We start from the raw sequence: 19420 nt of genomic DNA on the forward strand, positions 1-19420 counted from the left end.
AACACACCATACTGTGATAGGACATTTGTTACAGATTATAAAATAATATCATCTGATTGTTACCACATCCATAGTGTGTGTTTGGCACACATTTTCCATTCTGCCCCATTATCAACACAGTACATCTTTGGCATAGATGCTAGAATATTACATTATTACTGCTAACCACAGTCCAAAGGTCACTTCAGTTGTATTTTTCCCATGCTTCTTCACATTCCCACCACCCTGCAGTAGTGATGTGCATTTGCTCTAGCTCACAAAAGACATTCTTGCATCTGTACCATCAACCACAATTCTCATCCACTTCTTGGTTTACTGTGCTATTCAGTTCCTAGATTATTTTCTAGTATTGTCAATTGGCATTTACATCCCTAGACTACCATTTTCAGCCACATCCCCAATTATAAACTAGCTGTTACTATGTGTTACCATCTACTCTACTCATTTCCACACTTCTACAGTAAAGCTAAGTAAAAGTTCTACATATACTAAACATCAATAGTCCATCTCAGTCCTCCTCTTAACTCCTTTAAGAATTCACCACCTACCACCAGATCTTGAAGATATTTTCCTACATTTTGTTCTAGAAGCTTTATGGTTCTTGCTTTTATATTTAAGCTTCTGATCCATTTTGAGTTAATTTTTGGATAAGGTATGAGATAAGAGTCCCCTTTCTTTCTTTTGGCTATGGATATCCAATTCTTTCAGCATCATCTGTTGAATGGACTGTTCTGCCCGAGCTGTGTGGGCTAGACAGGCTAGTCAAAAATCACTTGACCATACCTGTGAGGGTCTGTTTCTGAACCATCAATTTGGTTTTATTGGTCTATGTGTCTGTCTTTATGCCAGAACCATGCTGTTTTTACCACTGTAGCTAGGTAATATGATTTAAAGTCTGGAGATGAGAGTCCTCCAACTTTGCTTTTCCTTTTTAAGATGGTCCTGGCTATTTAGGATCCCTTACCTTTCCAAATAAATTTGATAATTGTGTTTTCAATTTATTTTTAAAATGCTGGTGAAATTTTTATTGGGATTCTGTTTGAATCTGTATATCAGTTTGAGTAGAATTGACATCTTAATGATATTTAGTCTTCCAATCATGAGCATGGAATGTTCTTCCAATTACTTAGGTCTTTATTCATTTCTTTTAACACTGAACTGCAGTTTTCTGACTACAAGTGCTTTACATCATTGGTAAAGTTTATTCCTGAATATTTATATTTTATCTTTCATATTTCATTTTCACCACTCTTTTTTTTTTAATTTTTTATTCATTTTTTAAAAATATTACATTAAAAAAATATGAGGTCCCATTCAACCCCACCGCACCCACCCCACCACTCCCCCCACAGCAACACTCTCTCCCATCATCATGACACATCCATTGCATTTGGTAAGTATATCTCTGGGCATCGCTGCACCTCATGGTCAATGGTCCACATCATAGCCCATACTCTCCCACGTTCCATTCAGTGGGCCCTGGAAGGATCTACAGTGTCCGGTAATTGTCCCTGAAGCACCACCCAGGACAACTCCAAGTCCCGAAAACACCTCTACATCTCATCTCTTCCTCCCATTCCCCGCACCCAGCAGCCACCATGGCCACTTTTCCCACACCAATGCCACATTTTCTCTGTGGACCTTGGATTGGTTGTGTCCATCTATGTCAAGAGTAGGCTTAGATTCCACATGAATACTGGATGCAATCCTCCTGCTTTCAGTTGTAGGCACTCTAGGCTCCATGGTGTGGTGGTTGACATTCTTCAACTCCATGTTAGCTGAGTGGGGTAAGTCCAATAAATCAGAGTGTAGGAGTTGAAGTCTGTTAAGGCTCAGGGCCTGGCTATCATATTGTCAGTCCAGAGATTCAAATCCCCTAGATATATCTTAAACCCCAGCACCAACTACAATTCCAGTAAAGTAGCATGAAAGTCTTGTGAAAAGAGATCCCATCTGTGTCTAGCTCCATCACGCAGAAACACCAGCTCCAAAGAAGGGCAACTGACATGGCAGTGAACCCCATCTGCCATGACCATAGAACCTGTGGGTCTCTTTAGCCCTCAAAAGAACCAATACCTGGGGTTGTATCTACTTTATCTGTCTCTGAGACTCTGCTCAGGTGTGCATAAGGGCAATCCTTCTGACATCCTCCAGACTCTTTTTCAGAGACTCATAGCCATCTAAACTCATTTCTCCTTTCCATTTCCCCCTTACATTAGGTCAAACAGCATTTTAAACTCCTGTTATTATATGTAGACAGGGATATTCTGCTGGTCCACGTTGAACCTTTAATTCAAGGTCATTTTCTAGTTGCATCATCAGCTGGTGCTTGGTAGTGATCCCTCGGTGCCAGGGAGGCTCATCCCCGGGTGTCATGTCCCACGCTGGGGGGAATGCATTGCATTTACATGCTGAGTTTGGCTTCGAGACTGGCCACATTTGAGTAACATGAAGGCTGTCAGGAGGAAACTCCTAGGCACAGTGCTGCTCTAGGCCTTGTTCTTATTTCAGGCATATAGGCTCACAAGCATAGTCATTAGTATCAGGGGCTCACTGTTGGACCCTCATTCCTTCCTGGAATGCCGTTGCACCTGGGGGACTGCCGCTGCTCCCCTAGGGACCACGACAGAGCACCCCCGGCCAGGAACCCAGTACCCCCCCAGCTGTTGTTTTTAATTGTTGCCACTATGAGTATATCCAAACATTACCATGCACCCTGGACATATGCCCTGTATAACTCCCTGTCAACCATATATCACCTGTCAGTAACATCCTATACCAGTATTCCTCTGCTGCCATTATTGAACCACTCTGTGATCCAAAACTTCCTGAAAAGTGAAGCCGAATATAATGTCAGGATCCTTTACTAGTAAAATGAATATAGCGATTCACCACTCTTTTGATATTTATAGTTACTTTTATTGATAAATCTTCATTTCTAGACTCTCTGCCAGGCCTCCCTCTCCTGTCTTTTCTTTTTAGGCTCTAGCACACCCTTTAGTATTTCCTGAAAATCCAGTCTCTTGCTTAGAAATTCTCTCATTTTCTTTTTATCTGTGAATATTCTAAACTCACCTTCATTTTTGGAAGACAATCTTGCTGGATATGAGATTCTTGGCTGGAAGTTTTTCTCTTGTAGTATCTTAAATATATTAGAGCACTGTCTTCTTGCCTCCATGGTTTCTGGAGAGAAATCAGCACTTAATTTTATTGGGTATCCCTTATATGTTATGTATTGCTTTTCTCTTGCTGTTCTCAGAATTCTCTCTTTGTGTTTGGCATTTAACATTCTGATGCATGCAATGAATGTCTCATGATGATGGAGGAGGTTGTTGTTATGGGGGGAGGAGTAGGGTGAGGGGGGTGGGGGTATATGGGAACCTCATATTTTTTGAATGTAACATTAAAAAAATAAAGAAAAAACAAAAAACAAAAAAAAACATTCTGATGAATATGTGTCTCAGAGTTGATCTATTCAAATTTTTTCATATGGGAGTACATTGTGTTTCTTGGGCATGGATATCTATGTCCTTTAATAGGGTCAGGAAATTTTCTACCATTATTTCTTCAAATATTCCTCTGCCCCTTTTCCCTTTTATTCTCCTTCTGGAACACCAATGACACATATTTTTGCATGCCTCTTGCTGTCATTTAGTTCCCTGAGACCTTGTACAATTTTTTCTATTTTTTTTTTTAAGATTTTTTTTATTTCTTTTCTCTCCCCTTCCTTCTCCCCCCACCCCACCCCCCATTTGTCTGTTCTCTGTGTCAATTTGCTACATCTTCTTTGTCCGCTTCTGTTGTTGTCAGTGGCACAGGAATCTGCGTCTCTTTTGTTGCGTCATCTTGTGTCAGCTTTCTGTGTGGGCGGCGCCATTCTTAGGCAGGCTGCACTTTCTGTCGCACTGGGCGGCTCTCCTTACAGGGTGCACTCCTTGTGCATGGGGCTCCCCTATGCAGGGGGCACCGCTGCATGGCACGGTACTCCTTGCACGCATCAGCACTGTGCATGGGCCAGCTCCACACGGGTCAAGGAGGCCTGGGGTTTGAACTGCAGACCTCCCATGTGGTAGATGGATGCCCTAACCACTGGGCCAAGTTCTATTATTTTCTTCATCTGTTCTTTCGTATGTTCACTTTCACAAACCATGTCTTCAAGCTCACCAATTCTTTCTTCTGTCTCCTCAAATCTAATATTATATGATTCCAATGTGTTTTTAATTTCATTTATTGTACTTTCATTCCCATAAGACCTACTATTTTTCTATGTATGCTTTCAAATTCTTCTTTGTGCTCATCCGATGTTTTCTTAATATTCTTAATCTCTTTAGCCATCTCATTGAATTTATTAAGGAGATTTGTTTGAACATCTATGATTAGTTGTCTCAATTCCTTTATGCCATCTGGAGGCTTATCTTGTTCCTTTAACTGGGCCATATCTTCCTGTTTCTTGGTGTGGATTGTAATTTTTTGTTGGTGTCTTGGCATCTACCTAACTAGAGTATTTATTCTGGGTACAGTTTTTCTCTCTAGTTTAGGGCTTCCTGCCCTTTCTCCCTTGTTCATTGTATGATAGGAGCCAAGGATGTAGCTGGGGCTATAAACTGTGGAGGTTCAAGCTGCCCTCATTGCCCTAGGGACCAATGAAGCTTCTTCCAAGTTTCTCCTTTGCCAGGGATTGGGACAGATTCCCAGCTGTGTAGAATAATCCAAGTCATGCAGGCCTAGACTGTCATTGCCCAGAGAGACTGATGAAGCTTCAAACACTTTCTCCCCTGCCTGGGGCAGGGATGGAGCTGCAGGTGTGGGCAGCAATCTATGCGGTGTGGGATCAAGATGACCACAGTTGCCCTGGTAGGCTTCCAATTATTCAGTCTGTGCCATTCAAATGTACCTGCATTTACCTGGATAGACTGGCGTAAGGTCTGCCAGCCTCCTCTCTGGCAAAGGTGGGGCTGAAGCCTAGGCTAGGGCTGCAGGCTGATCTGGGTGAAAGAAACAGGTTCCTACCATCACGGTGATTTTTGGCCAGCTGGGCTTCCCCTCATACTGGGGGTGGAGTTAAATGGTGGCTACCAAACCCTTTCTGACTTGGACAGGTTCAAACTTTATCCATTCTTAAGGTTATACTTTAGCCAGCCAAGTTTACTAATTGGTAGCTGAAATAGTTGGCAAACTATCTTTTCCTCTCCTGTTTTTGGAAAACAGAGCTTCCAATTCCAGCCACAGAATAGCTCCTGGGCAACTTGTGCTGCCAAAGTAGGATGATCACCAGCCTCCGCAGCATGACCTGTAATTTCCTGGAAAGGCTGGCACAGGTCCCCACAGGTTTCTCCCTGCCGGAGGTGGGGCTGGGGCTTATGCTAGAGCTGCCAGCTAATCTGGATGGAAAGAAGCTGGTCCCCACTAGCACTGTGATTTTCAGTCTGCCCTGCTTCCCCTCTTGCCAGGCACAGAGTTAAGATGGCAGCTACTGACCTCTTTCTGACTTGGACAGGTTCAAACTTTAGCTCTTTTTAGGATTATACTTTAGCCAGTTGAATTTACTCATCGGTAGCTGAAGTTGGTGCCCAACCGTCTCTTCCGCATTTTGGGGAAGTGGAGCTTCCAATTCCAGCCTTGAATAGCTCCCAAGGCGGCTTGTGCCTCCAGTGGAGTTTGGGCACTGGCCCCCACGGCGTGGAGCACTCTACTTACGAATCTTCTCTGCAGATGAGGAGTCTCCTCTTTCATTTCCTTCAAGGATGTTGCAGGATGCTCTTCTGGTCTCCTAGAGCCCCCAAACAGATGCTTCAGATAGCTCTGGGTGTTTGCTAACTGCCCTGTAGCAGGAGCTGACTCTAGGAGCTCCTTACTCCACCACCATCTTGCTGGTTGTCCTTGTGCTTGCTTTTTAAACCATTAATTACTCCACCTCTTTGCTAATGGTAGGGGAGGAGTCCCAGCTGTTTACTGTTTTGATTGATTATCCCACATCATTTCCCTAGAAGGACCCAAAAACAAGGCCCCTGAAGAGTATCTGGGCTTCTCCTGGCTTCTGGAGGAAATCTTGTTCTGAATTGGATTTCTTGTGAGAGTCTTCCAGCAGCCATCTTAGGGTTATTGATGGCCACATAGACTTCTTGCCAGGTCCTAGATCTGTCTAATTCCCTATCTTACTAGCCAGCTTCAAGAACTCATTAGGGGGAAGCGGATGTGGCTCAATGGATAGAGCATCCACCTACCACATGGGAGGTCCAGGGTTCAAATCCTCCTGACCCATGTGATGAGCTGGCCCACACGCAGTGCTGATGTGTACAAGGAGTGCCGTGCCACACAGTGGTGTCCCCTGAGTAGGGGAGCCCCACGCGCAAGGACTGTGCCCTGTAAGGAGAGATGCCCAGTGTGAAAAAAGTGCAGCCTGCCCAGGAGTGGTGCCACACACACAGAGAGCTGACACAACAAGATGACGCAACAAAAAGAGACATAAATTCCTGGTGCTGCTGACAAGAATACAAGCGGACACAGAAAACACACAGCAAATGGACACAGAGAGCAGACAACTGGGGGTAGGGTGGGGAAGGGGAGAGAAATAAATAAAAAATAAATCTTTTTAAAAAAAGAACTCATTAGGGGGTCAAACAAAAACCTGACTGCGCTGGCCTGATGCAGAGCTGGACATCACGAGGTTGCAAACGTTGATATGTGCTAAACCCGCTGTGCAGTATTTTCTCCATTTGCCCCATGGACCACATCAAAGGGTCCCTCACATTTAGCTTCTGTTGGATTTGGCCAAGTGGAGCCCCAGCAGGAGAACTGAGGGAGAGGGGAGGGGTAGGGAAGGGGCAGTTGCCTTCCTGGGAAGTCACCACGGGCTGGATGTGTCCGTGAATGAACCAAAGACCCGGGGCTCCTGTCAGACGGCCTCTCCTCTCAGCTTTCTTTCCCTTCTGGCCTCACGTTGACAGGAAATGCTTCCCTCTCCCCGCTGCTGGGGTGTTGGGTAACAGCCAGCATAGTAGGAATGGAGCCGGGAGTGGAAGGTGGCTTACTGAGCTGCTCTCTCAATGACTTTTATTTCGTCTGTCTTCGTCTGCCATCACTGCTTCTGTTTCTCCCGCTCTAGACTAGTCAGTTTGATCTATGCGCTGGACCCTGGTTGTGGCCCTCCATCCCTCTCTGGACCTGTAGTTCATTGCTTCTGCGTGCTCTGCCACATTTTATTAAAATATGCCCCCTTGTGGCCTCCAACTCCTTGGTTCCTCAAAAAAAGTGGCACACATGTCTTCCTATTGTCTGCTTAGGGGCCTGTGGGAAATTTTTGCAGGGCTATTGTAAAGGTTTAAAAAAAGACGAAAAACTCTTCCTATATTAATTTTCCTGGTGCAAAGGGGGAAAGAGATTCCCCCTTCCCTCTTAGTTTTCTTTCCAAAATTTGTCATTGTAAATCCTTTTTCTGCCCCTTTGAGAAGTATGCAAGACTTTTTAAGAGCTAGAAGCCTTTTCCCAGCTTTACAATCTAGCAACGTCTTTCCATCAAAGAGATGGAAGTCATCTCTTTGAAATGTAAATATCAAGGAACCTAGTACCCTTCTTTTACCAATTCTGGGAGTTTAATTTACTCTAGATTAGATAGAGCTCCAAATTGTAACTATCTTCCTGTCCCACAGATAAGTTTTACTGTTCCTCTGGACAGAGGCAATTAGCAAATGCAAAGGCCCCCCTAATTACCAGGTGAATTTAAGATGAACTGTGGGTGACAAACGGTGCTGTCAAGTCCTCTTACAGGACTACTGCTTATCTTGAGCATGCTCCGCTATTTAAAGGATGAGCTTTCTTTGTCTTTGCAAATTTCTTTAGCAGGTGGCCTGTGATGCCTCACATTCTGATTTAAGGTTTATTCAAAAATAAAATTATTTTTCTTTCTCTTCTACCTTTTCTGGGTTGGGAGATATTTTTTAAAATTATTATATTCTTTCCAGGCTGATTATAAGTTTACGGTCTCACCAGTAGAACCCGAGGTGTTCTTCTGGATCTCACCATCACTTATTAGCTAACTTCCTTATTTTTTTCCAGTCTGATTGCTGTGTTGAATTTGGTTTTAATTTGCATTTTCCTAGTTACAAGTGGGTTTGAGTGTCTCTTTATAAACCTGTTGGCCATGTAGATATCTTCTTTAAGAATGACATTCATATCTTTCTCTCATTTTCCTATTGGGGTTGTGGTAGTTGGCTTCCAAAGATGGCGGCCAATCATGCCTCTCCTCCCTATACCCGTATGATGTATGACGTGACTCCCATCAAGAGGCAGAGCTGATTTTCCTTCTCCTTGAATCAGACCATCCCTGTGACTTGCTTTGACCAGTAGACCATGACAGAATTGATATTCTTGGACTTCCAAGCCCAAGCCCAAGAGACCCTGTAGCTTCTTCTTTCTGTCTCCTGGAAGCTCACTGCTGTGGAGAGAGGTGTAGGCTAGACTCCTGGGAAGGCCACATGGAGAGTCCCTGGAGTGTTGGTGGCCATCTCGGACTATCCAGCCCCCACTAAACTCCCAGTGGAGCGACCCTGGCCACACCACACAGAGCAGAGGCAGAGCCACCCCCACAGAGCCCTGTCCAAAGGCAGAAAAATGAGTGAATCTTTTAAAAGCTTTTAAAAACTTTTTTTAAACTTCTAAAAGCTCTATTTTAAGCACCTAAGCTTTCAAGTGATTTGTAACGCAGCCCCAGATAACTAAAAAAAGTTTTGCGTGTTTGTCTTTGCCCTTTCTGACTTCCAGGTGCTCCTTGTCTACTCCAGACATGCATCCTGGTCTATTTGCAGTGACTCCAGCACCCCTGCCATCTCTCTTCCTTCCACGTGGCCACAGCACATTTAGAACATGCACATTTAGAACATCCTGTCTTCTGCCCACGGACTTCTCTTTCTCTAAGAATGGCAAAGCCCTGCAGGCGCCAGCACGAGTAGTGCCCCGTCAGGGCAGGATATGGAGGATGAAGAAGGACCCAAAGCTTTCTAAGGAGGAAGATGCATTCGTCACGGTGGGCTTGTTACCAACCAGAAGCAGCAGAGTCAAACTCCCAAGACCCCACAAAGGCCCAGCTTAGAGTGCCCAGCCCTCTGCTGACGGAGGCACTCTCTCCTCATCTGCGCCTCCAGGCCCCACCCCCTCGCAGCCAACTGACTAGAATGCTCTCCCCACCGACCTCACATTGCTGACCTCTTCAGATCTCAGGCAATGCTGCCTTTGAGAGGCCCTTGTTAAGTCAAGTCAAATGACTACCTATTTGGGCATTGCCTGGAGTAGACCCCTGTCCGAGAAGAACATTTAAAAACAAATTTTTTAATTAGAGAAGTTATGAGCTTACAAAACAATCATGCACAATATGCAGGATTCCCATACATCACCCCTCCACCAACACCTTACGTTGTTGTGGAACATTTGTCACAGACCATGAAAGAACATGGTCAGACTATTACTGCTAACTATGGCCCATGGCGTACACTTTGCATATATTTTCCATACACCCCCCTATTATTAACACTGTGTATTAGTATTGTACAATTTTTATAGTTCATGAGAGAAAACTCTCTCATTTGTACTATCAACCATAGTCCATCTTCCACCACTGTGTTATACAATCCCATACCTTTTGTGTTCTATCTGAAGTGTACACTTGGTGGCTCTCACTTGCATTGTAGAGCTGTGCAGTCATCGCCCTGGTAAAACTTTGAATGTTTTCCTTAGTCCAAAATAAAAAACCCCATACCCCTCTATTATTGACCCTTGGCATTGATATAGTACTTTCTTTGATACTGATGTGAGAATATTACAATATTGATGTTAACCATAGTCCATAAGTTACATTAATCATATTTTCTTATGCATCACTATATTCTTACCACCTTGTAAATAGTGACATACATTTCTAGTTCATGGAAGAACATTCTTGTATTTGTATTAACCACAATCCTCATCCACCTCTGGGTTCACTATATTATTCAGTTTCTAGATTATTCTCTAGCTTTCTTTCGATTGACATTTATGTCCATAGACTACCCCTTTCAGCCACAATCCCATTTATAAACCAGCCGTGTTAGTGTTACTCACTAGCATGTGCTACTATACACTCTATCCATTTCCACACATTTACAATCAAGCTAATTGAAAATTCTACATATATTAAGCATCAGTACCCCTTCTCAGTCTTCATCCTATCTCTTAGTACCCTATAGTCTAGGTTTTAACTTCATGTGTTTATTTTTCATATTTAGTTCATATTAGTGAGATCATACATTATCCTTTTGTGTCTGGCTTATTTCATTTAGCAAAATGTCTTCAAGGTTCATCCATGTTCAAATGTGTTCCACTTTCATTTCTTCTTACAGCAGCATTGTATTCCATCGTATGTACATACCACATCTCGTTTATCCATTCATTAGTTGATGGACATTTGGGTTATTTCTGTCTTCTGGCAATTGGGAATAATGCCACTATGAACATCCACGTGCAAATGTCTATTCACATCACTGCTTTCAGCTTTTCTAGTAGAGGGATTGTTGGATCATATGGCATATTTATCTTCCTGAGGAACTGCCAAACTGTCTTCCACAGAGGCTGCACCATTCTACATTCCCACCCCAGTGAAGGAGTGTTCCTATTTCTTCACATCCTTTCCAGCACTTGTCTTCTGGTTTCGTTTTTTTAAATAATGGCCATTCTATGAGGTATGAGATGATATTCTCATTGTTGTTTTGATTTGTATTTCCCTAATAGCTAGTGATATTGAACATTTTCTCATGTGCTTTTTCACCATTTGTATTTCCTCTTGGGAGTCTATTTAAGTCTTTTGCCATTTTTAAATTGGATTGCTTGGTCTTTCATCGTCGAGTTGTATGATCTCTTTATTAAGCACAGAAAACAAACCATTATTGGATATGTGGTTTCCAAATATTTTCTCCCATTGAGTAGGCTGCCTTTTCACCTTCTTGACAAAGTCCTTTGAAGCACAAAAGTGTTTAAGTTTGTCCATTTATCCATTTTTTTCTTTTGTTCCTTGTGCTTTCAGTGTAAGGTTTAAGAATCCACTACCTACCACCAGTTCTTGAAGATGTTTCCCTACATTTTCTTCTAGGAGTTTTATGGCTCTCACATTTATATTTAGGTTTTTGATCCATTTTGGGTTCATTTTTGTATAAAGTGTGAGACAGGGGTCCTCTTTCTTTCTTTTGAACTTGGATATCCAGTTCTCCCTTTTGTTGAATAGACTCTTCTGCCCCAGCTGGGGGGGTTTGTCAGGCTTGTCAAAAATCACTTGACGATAGATGTGAGGGTCTGTTTCTGAAGCATCAGTTTACCTCCATTGTTTTTGTGTCTATCTTTATGACAGTACTGTGCTGTTTTTACCACTGTAGCTAGGAAATAGGATTTAAAGGCCGGAAGTGAGAGTCCTCCAATTTTGCTCTTCCTTTTTAAGGTGTTTCTGGCTATTTACGGCCTCTTATCCTTCCAATTATATTTGATAATGGTGTTTCCCATTTCTCTTTAAAAGGCTGTTGGAATTTTTATTGGGATTGCATTGAATTTGCATAACAATTTGGGTAGAATTGACATCTTAATAATATTTAGTCTTCCAATCCATGAATATAGAATGTTCTTCCATTTATTTAAGTTTCTTTGATTTCTTTTAGCATTGCAATGTAGTTTTCTGAATACAAGTGCTTTACATTCTTGGTTAAGTTTATTTCTAAATATTAGATCCTAAAAACAAAAAACAAACAAAGGGGCCAACCCTTGTTGGGGGACAGATTTGGCTCTGTGGTTGAGTGCCTGCTTCCTGTGTACAAGGTCTTGGGTTCAGGCCCCAGTACCTACTTAAAAAAAAGAAAGGATGCTGGATTTTGTCAAATGCCTTTTCTGCATCAATTGAGATGATCATGTGATTTTTCTTTTTTGATTTTTTTTTTTTTTGTATTTTTTAAGATATACCAGGGATTGAACCCAGGACCTTATACATGGGAAGCAGGCACTCAACCACTTGAGTTACATCTGCTCCCCAGCATCTTTGATTTATTAATGTAGTGTATTATATTAATTTTCTTGTGGTGAACCACCCTTGCATGCCTGGGATAAAATCCATTTGATCATGATGAATAATTCTTTTAATATGTTGTTGGATTTGATTAGCAAGTATTTTGTTGAGGAATTTTGCATCAGTATTCATTAGGGAAATGGGTCTGTAATTTTCTTTTTTCATAATATCTTTATCTGGTTTTGGTAGTAGGGTGATATTGGCTTCATAGAATGAGTTTGGTAGTGTTCCTTCCTGTTCAATTTTTTGGAAGAGCTTGAGCAAGATTGGCATAGACCGTCTTTGAATGATTGGTAGAATTCACCTGTGAAGCCATCTGATCCTGGGCTTTTCCTTTTGGGGAGTTGTTTGATGACTGTTTCAATCTCCTTGCTTGTGATTGGTTTGTTGAAGTCTTCTATATATGTTAAGATTGGTGTAGGTTGCTTGTATGTTCCTAGGAATTTTTTCATTTCATCTACATTGTTTGGTTTTTGGTGTATTTATTTTTGTGGGGTCAGTAGTAATGCCCCCATCTTCATTTGTGATTTTATTTATTTGTATCTCCTCTCTTTTTTTCCTTTGTCAGTCTAGCTAAGAGTTTGTTAATTTTGTTGATCTTCTCAAAGAACCAACTTTTGGTTTTGTTAATTCTCTCTCTTTTTTAAATTTATTTCTGCTCTGATATCTGTTATTTCCTTCCTTCTGCTTGCTTTGGGCATAGTTTGCTGTTCTTTTTCTAGTCCTTCAGCTTGTGGTTAGGTAATTGATTTTAGCCCTTTCTTCTTTTTTAATGTAGGCATTGAGAGCTATAAATTACCCTGTCAGTACTGCTTTCACTGCATCCCATAGATTCTGGTATGTTATATTCTTATTTTCATTCATCTTGAGATACTTACGATTGTTCTTGCAATTTCTTTTTTGACCCACTGATTATTTAATAGTGTGATGTAAAAAAATAGTGTGTTGCTTAATTTCTATATATTTGTATGAGCTTTTCTCCCTGGTGATGATTTTCAGCTTTATTCCATTATGACCAGAGAAAATGCTTGGTATAATTTCAGTCTTTTAAAATGTATTGAGATTGCTTTAAGACCCCACATATGGCCTATCCTGGAGAAAGATCCATAAGCACTTGAGAAGAATGTATATCCTGTTGTTTTCAGTTGAAATCCTCTGTATATATCTATTAGGTTTTGTTCAGTATCATATTATTAAAGCCCTCTGTTTCTTTATTGATCCTCTGTCCAGATGATCTATCCAAGGATGAGACTGGTGTATTGAAACCAACAACTATTATTGTAGAAACATTTATTTCTCTCTTCAGTTTTGCCAGTGTTTGCCTCATGTAATTTGGGGCATCCTGGTTAGGTGCATATATATGTATGATTGTTATTTCTTCCTGGTGAATTGACCCTTTCATTAGTATATAATGACCTTTCTTGTCTCTAATAACAGCTTTACTTTTAAAGTCTATTTCCTCCAACATAACTATAGCTATTCAAGTTTTTTGTTTGTTTCCTTTTTTTTTTTTTTTTTTTTGGTTACTACATGCATGGAATATCTTTTTCCAACCTTTCACTTTAAATTTATTTGCTTCCTTGGGCCTAAGGACTGTTTTTTGTTGCCAGTCTGTGTCTTTTGATTGGGAAGTTTAATCCATTAACATTCAATATTATTACTGTAAAGGCAGTTCTTAGTTCACCTATTTTGACTTTTGGGTTCTATCTGTCACCACACTTTTTACAGTTTTAGTTACTTTTACTGATTTAATTTCTTCCAAGCCTCTTCTGTCTTTTTTTTTTCAAGCTGTAGCACTTCCTTTAGTATTTCCTGCAAAGTTGATCTCTTGGTTACAAACTCTCAGTTTCTGTTTATCTGTGAATACAGTGGTACCTTGGTACTTGTCATTAATTGGTTCTGAGAAGCAGGATGAGTACCAAAAACAAAGAGTACCAAACAAATTTTTCCCATAAGGAATAATGTAAATAAATTTAATGCATTCCCAAACTAAAGACAACGCACATTTTAAGACAATATGTAAAATGATAGGATTGTATATCATTACTTTACATGAGAAATAAACCTAAAAATTAACAAATACTTAGATTAAATAAAATAAATATTTCACTTTACCTGTACTGAGAAGAGTCCATGGCCTAATGGGATGGTGGGAGGAGAGAGGTGAGGAGGAGAGGTCACGTGGAGTGTTGCTTGGAAGGAGAACCCCCTCCAATAGAACACTGGACACTTGCACTTCAAGTGTTCTTTATCTTTTTGGTTTTCTTTTTCAACTTGCACCACAGGTTCTGACACACTGTCACCTTCACTAAAACTTTATCCAATGAGGACTGCTTCTGTCTTCTTTTCAGAATTCCTCAAAAGTGTGAAATTGGTCATTCAATAAATTCACATTTCTGTTTGTCAGAACTTTGTCCAGGTGGTACTTCTCCACAAAGTTTTGAACTGCTGCCTATTTTACACACATTTGTTTTATCAAGAAACCAGGGACATCCTCCCTTACTTCCTCTGTTGGAGATTTGGACCCGAAGGGTATCAGGAATGAAAGAAAGAGAGAAAGAGAGCATGAAACAAAGAGAGAAAGAAAGAGAGAGAGCTGGGATCAGGGGGTCCATGAGTAATGACTCCTCAGACAACTTTTATTTTCTACATGTGGCATTATATATACTCAAACTATCGAGATAACAAACAGTGTAACTACACATTAACAAGACTCATAAATTAAAGAACTTATCTCAAAGTACAAAGATTTAGTATTCCTTTCAAACCACAAAGTGTGTTTGCTCATATTTCTCCCTGCCCCGGACAGCTCTATCCTGCTGGCTCCAAAGGCTTAATTGCTGCATTCCTATGTTAAAAGCATAGCCATGGAAACAGCACATCTCCCTTTGCGAGACCACCATGCCTCAGTTTCCAACACTCCTCCTCACCTGAAGAACTCTCTTCAGCACCTCTTGTTGCTGCTCCTTCTGTAGTTCCTGCAGCTCCTCAGTGCTGAGCACTTCACCATGTTCCTCCATTAACTCCTCAACATCAGCATCAACCTCCAGACCCATGGATTGGCCCAAAGATAAAGTATCCTGCACAACTGTACCCTCTGTACCTACAGGTTTGGGTTCAGATTCAAACCCTTTTAAGTGTCTCTGAGTAACCACTTCTGGCCACAAATTTGTCCATGCTGAATTAATTGTCCTATAAAAGACTTCTTTCCAGGCCTTATCAATAAATTTAAGGCAGTGCAGGATATTGAAATTGCTCCTTCCATAATTCTGTGAGGGTCAACTGAGTGGTCAGAGGAGATCTCAAAGTATCTCTGGAAAAATGCCTTGGTGTACAACATTTTGAAGTTTGAAATGACCTGCTGGCCCACAGGTTGGATGAGAGGAGTAATGTTGGGGGACAGGAACCTTACAGTGATGAAGCTGAACTCCTCCAGTAAGTCATCCTCCAAGCCTGGAGGGCGGGCAGGTACGTTGTCCGAAGTAGGAGAGCATTCAGAGACAACTCTTTCTCCAGCAAATACTTCTTCACTAATGAACCAAACACTTCATTTATCCACTCGGTGGAAAACTGCCTTGTGACCCAAGCGTTGCCATTTGCCCTCCACATCACATGGAGTTTGCTTTTTATGACATTATGCTTCTTGAAAACTCGCAGGTTTTCACTGTGATAGACCAGCAGAGGCTTGAGTTTTCAGTCCCCACTAGCATTCCCACACAACAGTAGAGTGAGTCTGTCCTTCATTGGTTTGTGGCCTGGTAATGCCTTCTCCTCTTTTGTGATGTAGGTTCTACTCAGCAATTTTTTCCAAAAACTCCAGTCTCATCACAGTTAAAAATTTGGTGGGGAACAAAACCCTCAGCTTCTATGTAGTCTTGAAATTCACTGACAAATTCATCAGCAGCCTGTTTATTAGCACTCGCTGCCTTGCCACACCCCATGACACTATGAATGCCGGTCCTCTTTTTAAAATTATCAAACCAGCCATGGCTGGCCTTCAGAACTTCAACACTCTCATCACTCAGTTCCCGTTTGTTTTTCAAAAGATCAGCCTGCAAAACTTTAGCTTTCTCACATATCATGGCTTCTGAAACACTGTCTCTTGCTAACAGCTTCTCATATACCCAAATTAATAACAGCTTTTCAACTTCCTCAAGTGTTTGGGAATGCTGCTTCGTTATCACTTTAATTCCTTTCACAACACCAGCCTTTTTTTATCTCTTCTTTATTCTTAATGATGGTGAAGACCGTTGTTCTAGGCATACTATGCTACCATATACAAAGATCTGTAATGCAAATATTGCTCTCATATTTACCTATTATTTCTTTTTTGTGCTCAATGGTGTTGCAAAGTAATTTTCTTTTCTGCTCAGTGCTATCACTGCTCATTTTCTTAAGACCCATGATGAGAGAAAAAATGCAAAAATATACAAAATGACCACAGAAGCTAAGATAAGACCACAATGGGATGTGCACAGGGCAAGAGCTCCTGTGTGACTAACATGCGACCCTTTGTTTCTAATGGAAAGGATAGCGAGTCACGAGGCAAACAACAATGACAAGTTCTAGCTTGTGTGTCGAGTATCAAGCAGATGATGAATACCAGGACAAAATTTCTATGTCAAAATGCATCAAGTACTAAATTTGACATGTTTCAAAGCTGTCAAGTACCAAGGTATGACTGTATCCTAAACTCACCCTCATTTTTGAAAAACACAATCTTGCTGGATATAACATTTTTGGCTGGCAGTTTTTCTCTTTCAGTATCTTAAATATATCATACCATTGCCTTCTCGCCTCCATGGTTTCTGATGAGAAATCACCACTCAATCATTTTTTTTTAACATCCACCCCCCAGATAGCTCCCTTTTTGTTTACTTGTTGTTTATGTTGTTTGTTTGCTCATTGTCTTTTGCTTGTTGTCTGTTTTCTTTTCTTTAGGAGGTACCAGGAACTGAACCCAGAGCCTCCCGGGTGGGAGCCAGGTGCTCAATTGCTTGAGCCACATCTGCTCCCTGCTGTTTGTTTTTTTTTCCCTCACCGTCTGCTCATTGTTTGCTTGTTGTCTGCTCATTGTTTTTGCTTGATGTCTGCTCCTTGTCTGCTTGTTGTTTGTCTTCTTTAGGAGGCACTGGGGACTGAACCTGGGACCAACCATGTGGAGGATGGGCTCTCAATTGCATGAGTCACATCTGTTCCCAGCACATAATCCTATAGGGCATCCCTTGTAGGTGATGAATCTCACCTACAAGATGATAAAGGATTCTATCTTTATCTTTGGCATTTGACATTCTGATTAGTATGTGTCTTGGAGTAGTTCTGTTTGGATTCATTCGGATGGGACTATGTTGTGCTTCTTGGACACAGATACTTATGTTCTTCAATAGGGTTGGGAAATTTTCTACCATTATTTCCTCAAATTATTCCTTCTGCCCCTTTTCCCTTCTTTTCTTCTTCTGGAACAGGACACCCATGACACATAGGTTTGCACATCTTTTGCCATCACTGCAATAATTCAAGCCCTGCAGGCCAAGACTGTTTGTAGTTGCCAGGAGAGACTGATGAAGCTCCATGCCCCTTCCTCCTCTGCCTGGGGTGGATATTGTGAGAAAGGATTAATTTCAATTTTCACAAAGGGGCAGCCAGAGCCAGCCCTGCTGTTTGAGCAGGTAGGGTAGGGGTTCTAGCGGCTTTGGCATGCCAAGAATTTGAAAAGTGGCACTGAAACAAGGGAGGGCCAATGGTGAGTGCAGGGGGCGGGGCCAGAGCAGGGAGAACCAATGGTGAGTGCTGGGGGCGGCCAAAGCGAGAGCACCAGTGATGAGAAGTGGGGGCAGGGCCAGCAGTGAAAGTAATGCCAAAATTGAAAAGCGTGTGAGGGGTGAAAGTGGCCCTGAGCCCACCCAGCTGGTGGGAGTGTAGGGAACATGGGAGGGGAATCAGAGCAGGAACCGCGTGAGTTAGTCAGACCTCTCCAATAGCCTGTAACCCCGGAAGTACCCAATCAGTGGGGAACAGGGGAGGGACCCGCGTGTTAGATTTAGGTTATCAATATCACTGTTTCTTGTTGTTCAGAGTGCAGGCCATTTTATCCAGGTCGAGCGCCTGTTCTTCCAAGATTGTTAATAAAATTCTTTTCTCCTCTACAATTGGGTGAGTTTTTGTTTTGTTATAGGTGCAGCTTTCTTTCTAACAGATATGGGGCCACAGTTTGGGCAGCAAACTAAGTCGTGTGAGTCTAAATTGACTGCAGTTGTCCAGGTAGACCGATGAAGCACCAGCCCCCCTCCTCCCCTGTGAGGGGCAGGAATGGAGCCTCTGATGTGCCTAGCAATCTAGCCCGTGCAGGCCAAAAGCACCTGCAGTTGTCTGGAGAGGCTGCCGCAGGTCCCCCCAGCTTCTTCCCTGCTGGAGGTGGGGCAGGAGCCTAGGGTAGTATAGCTACCCCAGTATGGTATAGGTAGTATAGGGTAGGGTAGCTGTAGTCTGACCTGGGTGGGAAGAAGCCGGTCCCCACCATCACTGTGATTTTCGATCAGCCCTGCTTCCCCTCATGCTGGGGCAGAGTTAAAATGGAGGCTCCTTTAGCTGCTCTTCAGATTGAACTTCAGCAAGCTTAATTTACTAATCAGTAGCTGAAATCAGTGCACGACCGCCTCTTCCTCCCCCATTTTTGGGAAATGGAGCTTCCAATGCCAGCCGGGGGATAGCTCTGGAGGTGGCTTGTACCTCCAGCAGGGGAAGGTCACCAGCCTCCATGGCGTGGAGCTCTCTACTCACGAATCTTCACTGCAGATGGGCTGTCTCCTCCTGGGCCCCCAAAACAGGTGCGTTAGATAACTCTGGCTGATTGCTAACTGTACTATAGGGTGAGCTGACTCTTAGAGCTCCTTCCTCTGCTGCTATCTTGCCCCTCCCACCTCCAAGAAGAACTTTGCAAAGGACAGAAACAATTGACCTTCAGGGTTTTCTGAGAAAACGGAACCCCTACAGGGTAGCTGATAAGCAGCACCTAAACAAGTCAAAATAAAACTAGTTTTTTTGTTTGTTTTTTTTCATTTCTCCCTCTCCCCACCCTCCCCTCTGTCCCCCTTCTCCCTGCCCACCCCAGCAGTCTGCTCTCTGTGTCCTTTCGCTGTGTGTTCTTCTGTGACTGCTTCTATCCTTATCAGCGGCACCAGGAGTCTATGTGTCTCTTTTTTTTTTTTTTAAGATTTATTTTTATTTATTTCTCTCTCCTCCCCCCTCCCCATCCCCCAGTTGTCTGTTCTCTGCATCCATTTGCTGCGTGTTCTTTTTTTTTTTTTTTTTGTCCGCTTCTTTTGTCAGCGGCACGGGAATCTGTGT

The 19420-nt window shown here is 42.2% G+C and overlaps 1 protein-coding gene across 1 annotated transcript in view; it reads right to left on the minus strand.

The window, feature by feature from the left end:
• OCSTAMP (osteoclast stimulatory transmembrane protein) overlaps window positions 1–15129 on the minus strand; it is a 28844-nt gene extending 13715 nt beyond the window's left edge. Inside the window, exon 1 of the mRNA XM_071211827.1 lies at window positions 15004–15129. Coding sequence (XP_071067928.1) covers window positions 15004–15129 — 126 coding nt within the window. The remainder of the gene's footprint in view (window positions 1–15003) is intronic.
• Window positions 15130–19420: the final 4291 nt, after the last annotated feature.

The sequence above is a fragment of the Dasypus novemcinctus genome, chromosome 24, assembly GCF_030445035.2.
Source record: "Dasypus novemcinctus isolate mDasNov1 chromosome 24, mDasNov1.1.hap2, whole genome shotgun sequence".
In the NCBI taxonomy this organism is placed as follows: domain Eukaryota; kingdom Metazoa; phylum Chordata; class Mammalia; order Cingulata; family Dasypodidae; genus Dasypus; species Dasypus novemcinctus.